Source organism: Acomys minous (genome assembly GCF_964271855.1).
Source record: "Acomys minous genome assembly, chromosome: 17".
Lineage (NCBI taxonomy): Eukaryota > Metazoa > Chordata > Mammalia > Rodentia > Muridae > Acomys > Acomys minous.
The window spans coordinates 30,464,359-30,477,008 of record NC_140500.1 but is presented as its reverse complement, the minus strand read 5'-3'; the positions used below and the strand labels follow the sequence as shown (position 1 = coordinate 30,477,008).

The 12,650-nt window shown below is 47.9% G+C and overlaps 1 protein-coding gene across 2 annotated transcripts in view; it reads left to right on the top strand.

The window, feature by feature from the left end:
- ATG7 (autophagy related 7) overlaps positions 1-12,650 on the top strand; it is a 220,959-nt gene that overhangs the window by 147,352 nt on the left and 60,957 nt on the right. Inside the window, exon 19 of one of the 2 annotated variants that reach the window (XM_084765217.1) lies at positions 9,563-9,651. The exons of the other annotated variant lie outside the window; for it this stretch is intronic. Coding sequence (XP_084621343.1) covers positions 9,563-9,637 — 75 coding nt within the window. The 3' untranslated portion in view covers positions 9,638-9,651. The remainder of the gene's footprint in view (positions 1-9,562; positions 9,652-12,650) is intronic. 2 annotated transcript variants of the gene reach the window in all.

Below are 12,650 nucleotides of genomic sequence, written 5' to 3'. Positions count from 1 at the left end.
AAAAGTGGACACGCTGGTGGCAGGGCACGAGGGCAACAGCACATGTATTAGCCACGGAGAGTTCTTCCATATGGCTTGGAATGGCTTAGGACAGTCCCATATCCTGAACCCATGCCATGCTCAGTGAGATTTCTGTGTGGCCCTAGAGGCTTCCCCGACTCCTGTCAGGGCACCTTGCCTCTCTGGTCTCTCCTGGATGATGGTTTCTCTCAACATCCACCAAATAAATTTGCTCTCTTTGCACCCCCGCTCCCAAAGGCAGTTTACTTTCTCGTGGAATCAAGCTCGAGGATTTTTAGACAGAGGGCATCTCATGTCAAGGCCATCTTTGTCTTCATGGCTTATCTCCGTTCTCTGTTGTTGTTGATCTTTATCTCTCTCGGTGGGTTCTTCTGTTTCCAGGCAGCAGGAAACGTGGGCTTCGACAGTTATAAAATACAACTTTCTTCTGCAATAGCATCTTTGTCAATAGCTCTTAAAAAGCTATCATTAGTGAGGCTTGAGTCACATGACTCCTGTGGACCTTGCAATGGGCAAGGAAGGGCTACTCTGAATGGTCAGTTTGAGCTATAAGGATAAGGTAGTGTGACGGCTGTAATTGACAGCCTCTCTCATAACTGCATGAATGCAGGGAGCACTGGGGACTTCCCCACAAGGGAGGGGCTGGTGTGGGTGCTAGGCACACATGCCAGAGGTCTGCCATGAACCCATATACTCTTAATTTGACTCCCACATCTACCCCTATCCTCACTTTGCTAGGTACTATTGAAATTGAGAGGCTTGGTGTAGATCATGAAGTGCAGTCCCTGCCACCCTTTTGTCATCTAACTACAGACACCAAAACCAAACTCCTCATTCAGCCAGCCTCTCAACATTCACTTCAGTCGCATCACCCCTCAAAGTGCTTTCCCTTGGGTCGTAGTACAGTGTGCCTGCCTGTCTCCACAGTCCAGGCACTCTGCGTTGAGACTCCTGTGCTGGTCTTGACAGCATCATGGGGCAGGACCTCTTAGGTAGCAGAGGGCATCAAGCTGCCCTTCTGTTGTTCCATTTTGGACTTCAGAGCGAGGGAGTCAGAGGTCATTATGTGGTCTCATCTCTACTCAGATGGCCATGGGAAAGAACAGAGTCTCTGCCTCCATACCAGTGTAAAAGGAAAAAAAAAAAATGACATGAGTGACAAACCGGGCCTCACACAAATGAGCAGTGTGGGGTTATGGGCCCCTGTGGAGTATTTGATGCAGGAGGCGGCGGGAGAAGCCGTTGCTGCCGAACAAATTGTTACCAGATGTAGATTTCAGTAAACACCTCGCTGTTCCCCTGCCTGAAGGTGCAAGAATTTCTTGAGGCCGTGGAGCAATCTGTAAACCTGAGCCAATCTCAATATGATGGAGCTTCAAGGTGTCCCCTGCCCCTGCATGACAAAGCCTGAGAGCCCCTCTCCCCTTCCTTGCATTTTTATATCAGCATGATAAACAGAAAACTATAGCAACCAGACCCCATGGAACCCTAACAGTTCAAAATGGAGTCGGGGAGGCCAGGTGTGGAGGGCAGCTATGGCATGGACAGTCAGGAAATGTTTGGGAGTCTGTGTTATGCCTGTGACCAACAAACGCCAGCCTGCTGTCCATTGGAGGAAGGTAGATACATAAGGACAGGCCCTGAAATGCCGTGTGAGAGCACCCTGGGATGGGCTGCCAGATATGTGGGGGTTGGGTGGGGAACTGTACCTGGAAGGGGATGGGAACGAGAGGTGCTGAGAGGGAGGGGAAGTGGGGTACAGTGTAGTCGGTTTTAATAGAACACTGGGAAGTTTCATAAACCTCAGAAGGGAGTAAGTGATCCTGGGTTAGTGTTTCCTGCCTTCTCTTTTGGTTCTGGTTTTCCCACTAATTAAAAACAAAAATCTAATGAAGCACTGAATGGCTGGCCGGCCTCGATGTAGCAGCTCTGTGGTTTGCCCATCTCCTCTTCACAATTAGATGTCGGTTTGTGGGGAGCAGAGGGCCCAATCTTCCCTCCATCACCATCCTTAGAGACTGCCAGACCTCAGAACCCTGTGCAGTGGTCTCCAGGAAAGAGATCCCGCCTCCGTTTTGCTGCGTCAGCAGCCTTGACGGGCCACCCTGGGATGGCATGCACGCTGCTGCCTTTGGCTGTGCCTGGCTGTGACTCTGGGGAACTTGTGCACCAGAGTGAACTGTCTGTCCCTAATCTAGATGGCAATACTGTAATGGCCAACCTGAGAGCTTGCCCTTTCCCATGCGTTGTAGTAGGGGTGTGTTTGGGTTATCTCAGTCTTCACAATTTATTTCACAGATAAGGAACTTGAGGCACAAGGTAGTCACTTAAGTTGCCACAGCTGAAGAGCTAGTAAATGTCAGAGCCAAGGAATTTGCCTGTAAAGCCCATGGTCCTTTCTGTTTTGGATTGCCCTCCCACCCTCTTGGTTTTTTTTGTTGTTGTTGTTGTTGTTTTTTGTTTTGTTTTGTTTTGTTTGAGACAGGGTTCCTCTGTGTAGCCTTGCCTACCCTGGACTCTCTTTGTAGACCAGGCTGGCCTTGAACTCACAGCAATCCACCTTCCTCTGCCTCTGCCTCCCAAGTGCTGGGATTAAAGGTGTGTACCACCACCACCCAGCTGGATTGCCTCTCTTACATATCAGCCAGGCCACCTTTTCTCATCTTTCTAAACCTCTCTTCTTAGACTTGTTTTTTCAGAGTTACAGTCATGTCCCATGATCCCTAGCTGTTCAGATCAGAATTGAATGTTTCTCTACACGAAGACCCCTGAGGACTGACTCTCACAAATCAAATTCACAAGAGAGTGAGGTGTGAACTAGACATAGACAGTAAGATGGTCCTCCCATTGCTGCACAGCTAGAAACAGCTAGAAGTGTGAACTAGATAGCAGGGTGGTCCTCCCACTGCTCTACACACACAGTGAGACAGCTAGAGGTGTGAACTAGACAGCAGGGTGATCCTCCCACTGCTTTATACACACAGTGAGACAGCTGTGGGTGTGAACTAGACAGCAAGGTGGTCCTCCCACTGCTCTATACACACAGTGAAATAGCTGGAGGTGTGAACTAGACAGCAGGGTGGTCCTCCCACTGCTCTACACACACAGTGAGACAGCTGGAGGTGTGTACTAGACAGTAAGGTGGTCTTCCCACTGCTCTACACACACAGTGAGATAGTTGATAATTGGAAGGTTTGCTGTTCACTTCATTTATATAGAGGTCTTGTCAGACCATCTTGTTTGTTTCTCAATGGTAACAGAGACCTCCCATTTTTTAATTATTATTTTCATATATATGAGGTTTTGCCTGCCTGTATGTCTGTGTACTACATGCCTGCCTGGTACCCACAGAGGTCAAAAGATGGCATCATATCCCCTGGAACTGGAGTTACATATATTGTAAGTCGATTTGTGTATGCTAGGAATTAAACTCAGGTCCTTTTTTAGTGTATTTTAATTACACTTACAGGAACTACACTGAAGACAGGCACACTAAAAACATGTACTTGCATGTAGGACAATTCAGAAAAGTATAATGGATGGATGGATATACTTTATGATAAAAAATACTACAAACACCATTTAGTTGCCATCAATAAGAAATTTACTCATTTTTTAAAAATCCCAAATGCTGGCATTGTCTAGAAATTTTCAACAAGTTTATTTATAATTGCTACGAAGTTAACATGTATGCACTGAAACATTTTGACTTGTGTTAATGCTTTATACATCTTTCATTTATTAAAAATTCACATACAAATAAAAATGGAAAAACTGTTAATACCTGATTCTGTCCCCTGTTTTTCTACTTGCAATCATACATTTAGGTATGTTTTGACCCCTTGGCAAAAACATCTAACACTTAGAACTAGCAATAACAAGAAAAAGAGGGAAAACATTTTAAATGAGCTGTTTCTCCTCATTGTGGACTCCTAAGCATGTTCTCTGAGTGCTAGCTGGCTATCTTTTGGCATAATTGTTACATGTTTGGCATGGAACGCACTCAGGTTGGTATCTTCAAAAAGGCAACAAGACAGGCCTCACTTGCCTGCAAAGCACTGAAGCTGCACTCTCTGGAAGCACAGATCTGTTTTGGCGTCCTAAACAGTTCTCCCACCAGATGCTGGAAGGGGAGTTTGCAAATCAGAAGTTCAGTGGCTTTCCTATAACGTCTGACTTCACAGAGTGCTGCAGCACCAAGGTTTCTCCAGTACAGGGCACACCCTTGTGAGCAGCTTTTGTAGCCAGTTGTTGTTTTGTGGGTGTTTTATCACGGTGGATTTGTGAGTAGTCTGCTTTCTATGAGCCGTGATGTCTGTGTGGTGCAGCTGCCAACACAGTTTCAGCCAGTGCTCTTAATCACTGAGACCTCAGCCCTGAGACCTCACACTTTTGTCAGCAAGCCCCATCTCCAAGCTCTGCCTACCTTCTGGAGTTACATAGGCTCTGACTTTCTGAATTAAGACTGAGTTTCCCTTGTCACTCTGACTGAGGTTGGAAATCCCAGGTCTCTGCAACCGCTACCTCTACAGCGTCTTTCAGTAAATACTTCGCCGTCAGCTCACGGTCTCCTGGGTGTCTCAGTTGTCTCTGAGAACTTTTCAGCGGCAGACACTTTGGCCTGCCCTCCTTGCATATTTGATCAGTGTAGCCAAGCAACATCTGACACCTAGAACATCTGGTTATTTACCAAGTGCAGGAGGGAGGGGGTGGGGGGCTGCTGGAGAGAGTCCGTCAGTCCCGGCAGTAGATGAGGAGTGAGGTGACGGTCACCAGGGTCTGCAGCCCCCGTCAGCTTGTGCCTGATGGAGCTTGGTGACTGATAGCAGCTGAGAAGTTTCACCCACGGAAGCTGTTCTGCCTGTGACCCTGGACACCACTGGGACAAAAGGGCCTCTGCCAGCCCATAAGAACCAGCACCCTGGAAAGCATGGTAGCCCCTAGAAAGTATGGTAGGTGCTGCTGTTAGAAACTGAGCGGCAGAGGCACAAAAGAGATGAGGCCGGGGAGCCTGAGGGGCGTGGTTGGAGGAAAAGAGAGTGCTGTGGTGTGTACTGGCTTATGTAGGGGGATAAAGAAAATGGCGTTGAATTAGATAGCAGTGATGGTTGCACAACTCTAAACCCACTAAGGGTACCGCACATGAGTGGATTTATGATCTGTGTATGTTACAAATGAGACAGTGCAACCCATAGGAAAGTTCACTGAGCACTTAGCCACGGTAGGGTTAATCTGCAAAGCAGATTCCCCCTGCTGACCTAAACTTGCAGAGTCTCATGCCCCGTGTCATCTCCCCCCACCCCCCACAATCCCTGTCCAGATGGGGAACCAGTTAACATAGCGTATTTACATAGGCCATCCTCAAAGCTTCAGTAAAGACCAACTCCAGCTTACAGATGCAAGCAGACCAGCATTTTTCCTGGGGAGGAGCAGGGTTTGGATGTTTAGACTGGCCTCTTTAGTGTGCCCTAGTGCAGAGCAGCATCTACGTGCTACCAACAATGATGTCTAGTTGGTCAGCATTTATCATTGCTGTGAGCTCAAGCCAGGACCAGTGTTTATCTGCAGGCAGTTCATACCAGTGGCCATAGCAAGCCCAGGGACAATCTACTGGGGACCAGGCTCTGTTATCATGAGTCATTCTATCTGTTAAAGTCCCCAAAGGGTGGAAGAGACAAATAATCCCCTTTCTTAGCAAACATGTGTGTGTACAGTTCTGCCAAGCATGCTTAGAGGGGCTACCTGAAGCCAGGAGGTTCCCTTCCTGAGCTAGGAAAAGAGGGTGTGGTCAGCTTCATGCGAAAGTGGCCAAGAGTGTTCTAGATGCCCAAAAAGAGGGCAGACAGGGCCACAGGCCTTCATCCTCTGTGGCCTGAGCACTGATGTGGAAAAACCTGTCCTCAGCTTTGTTAACACTTTTTCCACCTAGAAAGAAGCCAAGATGTTCCTGGGTCATTCTGAGTAATCCAGAGCCCTCTTTGAAAAAGAGAAATCCAGAAAACTCAGAGGAATAAGAGACACTCCCTGAAGGGAATCGTTTCTGGCCTCTGCTGTCCCTTTTTTATCAACAATAGCAGAACCTTAGTTAGCATGTAATGAAAGGGGGGAGAGGGAGGGAGAGGGAGGGAAGGGGTGGGGGAGGGAGAGAGAGAGAGGGAGAGAGAGACAGAGAGAGAGAGCGCACGCACATACTGCTAGCAGTGTTGGCAGCAGGTAGAAGTAGGCAGGAGGGGTGTCTGTTTATAAGACCTTAAAGTGCTGCAGCTGCTGTGGCCAATTCTTCTCATTTCAGTGATGTTCCAAACCCTTTGTCTTCTTTGCGGGGTGAATTCATTTAGCTCTCTCATGAGTCATCCTGCCCACAGACCATCTCTCTGGAGGAACCTTCATGAAAACACACAATTCACATTGCACTGTATGAGTTGGCAGGAGTGTGTGTGCGCCTCCCCAGGGTGGCCTGGGATCAGCTTGCTGTGTCCACATGTCAGGACTCCCAAGGTCCAAGCTCACTTTCTGGTGACAGGAGAGTGCCAGGGAGGGCAGATGGAGTCTGAAGTGGAGACAGGCATATAGCAGAGTCCAAGGGCCGAGTCTGCCCAGTTTGTTTCTTAATCCAGATCTGAGCTGGATCTGGAGCAGGCCTGCATGAGGCAGCTCAACAGGACAGAAGTGTGCACGGTCTTCTGGGTTTGCATATGCATGGGACCCTCACAATAAAGAGCCAAGAAAATGCCCAGAGCAGAATGTAGAAGCAACTGTGATGGTGTGACAGAGTGTCCAGTGTTCAAGGCTGGCCTGGGCCACACAGCAAGGTCCTGTTTCTAAGGAAAGAAAAGGGAGGAGCTTTTAGGGCCTAGAGAGATGGCTAAGAGCACTGGCTGCTCTTCTAGAGGACTTGGTTTCAGTTCGCAGTACGCATGTGGCTGCTTACAAATCACCTGTAACTCTAGTTCCAGGGCATTGGAGGACCTTATGGCCCCTACAGATACCTGTATGCATGTGTTTGCATGTGCACATACTCATAGACACGTAAATAAAAATCTTGCTGGGCATGATGGTGCACACCTTTGGTCATAGCACATAGGAGGCAAAGGCAGGTGGATCTCTGAGTTTGAGATTAGCCTGATCTACATAGCAATTTCCAGACCAATCATGGCTACATAGTGAGACCCTGTCTCAAAATTAAGTGAATAAATAAATAAATAAAATTTGAAAGCAGATGAGTCAGGTGGTGGCATTGGTGGTGATGACAGCCCATGTCTTTAATCCCAGCACTTGGGAGGTCAAGGCAGGTGGACTCTATGAGTTCAAGGCCATCCTGGTCTACAGAGCAAGTTCCAGGATAGCCAGAGCTACACAGAGAAATGCTGTCTTAGAGAGAGAGGAGGAGGAAAAGAGAGAAGGGGGAGGGGGAGAGAGAGGGAGAGGGGAGAACCAATGATAAGTTTGGGAAGGAGGGAATTCGGTCAGGCTAGGACAGTGAGAGGCAGCCTCCAGTGGGAGATAAGCATTATCTGTGTTCCTCGGGGTGCTGACTTCTACAGACCCAACCAGAATGGATGGCAGTTCCTGATAATGAGGGTTGATTTCCTTGTGTTAGCACATCTTTCTCACAGGACTTTTATGGCTTGCTATACATATGGAAAGGGCCACTGAGGTCACCCTCTCTGTAGCTGCCGCTCTAGGACACCTTCTGCCAGGAACCATCTGTGTGCCACTGTTTGTTGGAGTGGCATGCCCTTCACTCGTTCACTGAAGTCCCCCGACAGCTGGCCCTGGTCAGCTGGCCCCTCCATCTGGAAGGCTTCTAGGTTTCACAAATGTAACCTCTCTACCCAGGGCTTATGGGAAATGGGCAGGAGAAAGTAGCCTGTGTTAGAGAAGATTGGTGTGGCTAAATGTCAGCACGCTGCCACGAAAGTGAGCTTTTTCAGTCCCCCAGTAGTCTCTTTACTGTTACTCTAACTCATGTGACCAGCAATTTTATTTAGGTTTCCCTGCAGAGACACTTAGCTCTTGAGGACAGAGGCCCTGGGTTCTGTCCTAGCAGTGAAAAAAAGCAAAAACAACCCAAACAAACAAAACCTCACAACTTTGCTTCAATCAGATAGCTGCCCATTGCTTTTCCTGCATAGACGTTTGCTCTTTTTCAAGTAAGCATTCTAGGTTTACCCAAGAATCCACCTTAGCCACAACTTCATTCCCCTCTCCTGTGATTTTTCTGGTAGGATTGTCTCACCCTTCACTGAGGAAAGTTTGGAACCTGGCATTGAAGCCCAAGATATAAAACACATCGTGTGAGGACCACAGCGCTGGCTAGCAATTAGACTTAGGGTATCACCCAGGCTAGGCAAGCACTTACCACTGGGCTATGTAGCCAGCTCTAAGATGCCTGGGCCAGGGCAGCCTTGTGCTGACTGAGTGTGGAGCCCACACAGGAAGAAAGTGAGCTCTGCCTGGGGTGAGAGTGAGAGAATCGACCTGTACTCCTGATCTTCCTGCCTGGTCTTCTGAGCTCGTAAGACCACAGAAAGGTTTTTCTGACTCTTGTAACTATGAATTGTGACTCTTTCTGGGGTCGTCATTCACTCCCCCCCCCTCCCGTAGCACAGCACCTGGCATGAAAAAGTTCCATGGAGGTTGGCAGAGATCATTCACACTGAGTTGGACAAATGTGTCAAACACACATGGGCACACACAAGCACGTACACACATGCACGCACCTACCTTCAGATACTTAGCATATCTTAGGAATATTTTTTAAGCCAAAATATTTTACTATCATTGAGCTTCTAATTTTCATTTTGGGAAGGGGGAAGTAGGGAGATAGAAAACATGCACCTTATGAATTGCCCCTTTAAAACTGTACATCCTTGGGGCCTGGGTATGCAGCTCAGTTGGTAGAGTGTTTGCCTGGTCTGCATGACATTCTGAATTTGACCTCATACAATCAGGCATGGTGGGTGGTGCACACCAAAATCCCAGCACTCAGGAGATGGAGGCAGGAGAATCGTGAGTTCACATTCATTTTCTGTCTGGGATAGATGAGTTCACCTCAACAAGTAAAATTATTTAATCTGACAATCTAAAATAGAATCACCCAGTTGTGTGCTCACCACCACTATTTATTCAGAGCGTTTTCGTTGAGCTTTACTGTCCAGTTCCTTGTTCCCAATCTAGTAGAGCCTTTCTCATTGCACTTTCAGTCTCTCTATAGATCCCCCATTCTGGCATTTGATAGACACCGGTATCCTACTGTATGTGGTCTTTTCTGGCTTCTCTCTTTTGGCATAGGGCTTCCAAGGCCTGTCCTTATGGCGCATGTCTCAGAACAGCATGTGTTTCCTTTTTCAGCCACTGGTGGGCGTGTGGGTTGTTACCCTTTCGGATGATGGAACTAGTGCTACTGTAAGTTGTTTGGGTGACTGCCTGGAAGTGGGGATTGCTAGGCTACATGGTGACTTGCTTTAGTAATAATCTCTGTGTGTCTGTGGACATGGCATATGTTGGAATCAGGACAGTGGCTCTTACTTCTTTTTAGACAGGCTCTCTCACTGATCTTGGAGCTGCTTTGTTTGGTCAGCGAGCCCCTCGGGGTCCTCCTGCTTCCACTTAACACTGCGCTGACAGGTGCGTGCCACTCATAGCATCTTCTGTTCATCTATGTTCTTCATAAAGGCGTTGGGCCTCCCGGGGGTTCAACTGAATGGCCCTAGCAATGTGAACTTGGACATGCCAACACGAATGCTGTGACTAGTGTCCAGCACCTGCTGGTCTGCACTGTAGCATGGTGGGCCGGGGGGGGGGGGGAGGAATAGGGGTACATGTTAGACCAGAAGGAAGGGGCAGCTTCTTCCACAATCTCCTTCCAGTGCACACTATATGGTACTGTCACCAAAGGATGGCTGCTGCGGGAAAGCATGCTTTGTGAACAGGGCCAGGGGGTCAGTGCTTCTGTAGCCAATAGTTAAAGAAGCAATAAAACCATTGGAAGGAAGTGGGGCCAGCCTGGCTTTTTCCTCCCTCAGTGAGACCCTAATAAGCCAGCTTCATGAATACAGAGCGGATGGCAGCCTGGTAAAATGGAGGTTGGCAGCTGTCTTGGGATCGACCCAGATGCCAGGCCAGAGTGTTACATTTCAAAATCTTCCCAACAGAAAGGGCCGTCTTAGCCAGCATTGATGGTAAATGGCTCTTTCTCAGATAATGAAGCACAGGATGTGGCAGGAAGCTGCTTTGAAGTGAGCGGTGACTCCAGCTTTTGATTCTCCGGCAACAGATGGCAGTTGAGAGTGGTGACAGATCCCAGATAGAGAGAGCCATGGCCACTCAAAGGGCAGTGCGCGGGGGTGGGGGTAAGAACATAGGGAGTTGAGTTACCCTGAACAATATCAAAGAATGTACATTCTTCCCTTCTTACTGGGAGAAACCATTTGAGAACACCAATAAGAACTTCAGCCAGGTACAGCAGTACACATCTCTGGTCTCAGCTACTGAGGATGCTGAGGCAGGAGAACCATTTAAGTCTAGAGGTTTGTGCCCAACCTAGGCCATAGAGTGAGACTCCATCACAAAGCGGACAAAAAATAGAGTTCCATTGCACAGGACATATGAAGCACCGGGTGACTGCCATTTCAGGGAGGGCAGGCCAGTCAGCTTCTCAACATGCCAGTTAATTCCTCCTGGCTGCTCGGTGGCTTGCTTTGGGGTGGATTTTTGAAACTGACAAACTAAGAAGGTGGTCATATGAGTTAACTATGTCAGTGTTGATGTCCTTCCTAGACCTTTGGCCCCTTGAAGGTTACATGTGACATGTGCCCTAGACTGAGTGGGTGCTCTGCTCTGGAATAAGCCTGTGACTCTGAGTGACCCAGCACATCTTAATGGGTCCTCTGTGGCAGAAACGAGTCCTGGAGAACTTGGATTTCTGTAGAACTGGAGCCTCGTTTTCATAACAGTTCTTTATTTTGAAAACACATACATACACACGTTTGTACATACATGCACACATACACACACACACACACACACACACACACACACACACACACACACTTCAAGAGTTTCAAAGTTAATTTGGCTACTCAAAACTAGTGTCCTGATTTTGTACTTTGTACTAAAGTGGCTTCTGGTCCAAGACTTCAAAGCTGGGTTTCACCGACAGCCTGCTCGCCACTCATATACTTGGGTAGACCCTTCTCCACTTTCCTCCATAAAACCAGAAAGAAATCAAAACAGTATTTGGCTCCTCTGAAACCTGGGGTAGACAAGGAAGAAGCAGCCTGGATTCTGCCCAGTGTCCAGCCTATTGTGTCTCAGATTCCACCCTTGATTTCCAAGTGGAGCACAAATTTGTTTGTTTGTTTTGTGTGTGTGTGTGTTTCAAAGATCTTTACGGTGCCCTTTAACACACTAAAAGTCCTTTCGCTCTCTCTGGGGTGCCCTGTATTTATAGACGGTTACAGTCTGTATACCATACGTAAAAGGTAGAAAACTTCCGTTACGGGAGGTTTTGAAGTGCAGTGTGCTCTGTAACTCCCTCAGGCAAAGCCAAGGCAAAACCCAGCGGCCACTTTGCTCTCTGTCTGATAACAGACAGCGATTGCTCCGGGGGCATATTCAGTCACCCCAGCTGTCTTCTAACAGCCTTTTATCAGGACAACCATCCAGTTCAAGTGAGTCTGCCACCCTACCCAGACTGGTGATAGCTGTTATACTAGTCATTTGGGGCCTTTGAGCCAGGACACATGGACTCAGTGGTCCTCTTCCTTGCCCCATCACATTGCGTGGCTTTGGCTACCCATGGTTTACTGTGCTCCAAAGACAGTTCACGGGAAACTCCAGACAACAGAAGCTCTTAAGTTGTGAGCGCTAGAGCCCAATGAAGGAGCTCAGCCCCACTTCCTCCAGCCTGGGACACCAGCAGTCCCTGTGTCCTGCACATCCATGATGTATATGCTCCACGCCCCTTAGTCACTTGACACCCAGCTCAGTTGCCTGCCACAGTATCAGGGTGCTAGTGTTTTTACATCATAGTGGCCCCAATGTGCCAGGTTGATGAGGCTACAGTTTCATCTCACGCCTTTGTTAGGACTCTCTGACTGACTTTTCAGTTACTCTTACCTCCCTTTTGCTGTTTCTGACTTACAGAGTGAATTTTATCATGTGTGTTGGCAGTAGAAGAAGTCCGCATTCTGTACTGTCTCTGGTTTCAGATGTCCATGGGTGTCTTGGAACAGATAAGGAGGGACTGTTGGAGTAGCTGACGCTTATGTCCCAGGTGCTGTGCTAACAACCTTATAAATGTTAGTATTTGCAGGCCTTGCAACTGGCCCATGACTTGGGAACAGTATTGGGGAATGTAGTATGAACAAACTCCCTGCACCATACTACATCTTACCTGTGGGAAATATATTCAGAAATTAACTTATTGCCATCTCATAGCATGGAGCCTTGAGCCACCTCAGGATAAAGTGCTTCATTTATAACCACAATAATCACATGATGTGTAAGCAGCCACAGTACCCGAGTCCTGTGCAGACCCGCTATGTGCTTGCTGAACTGATGATTCTTCTGATGTTGTGAGCATTTGTTCTTGTTGGAGCAACAGCAGGGACTCTGAGAATCCT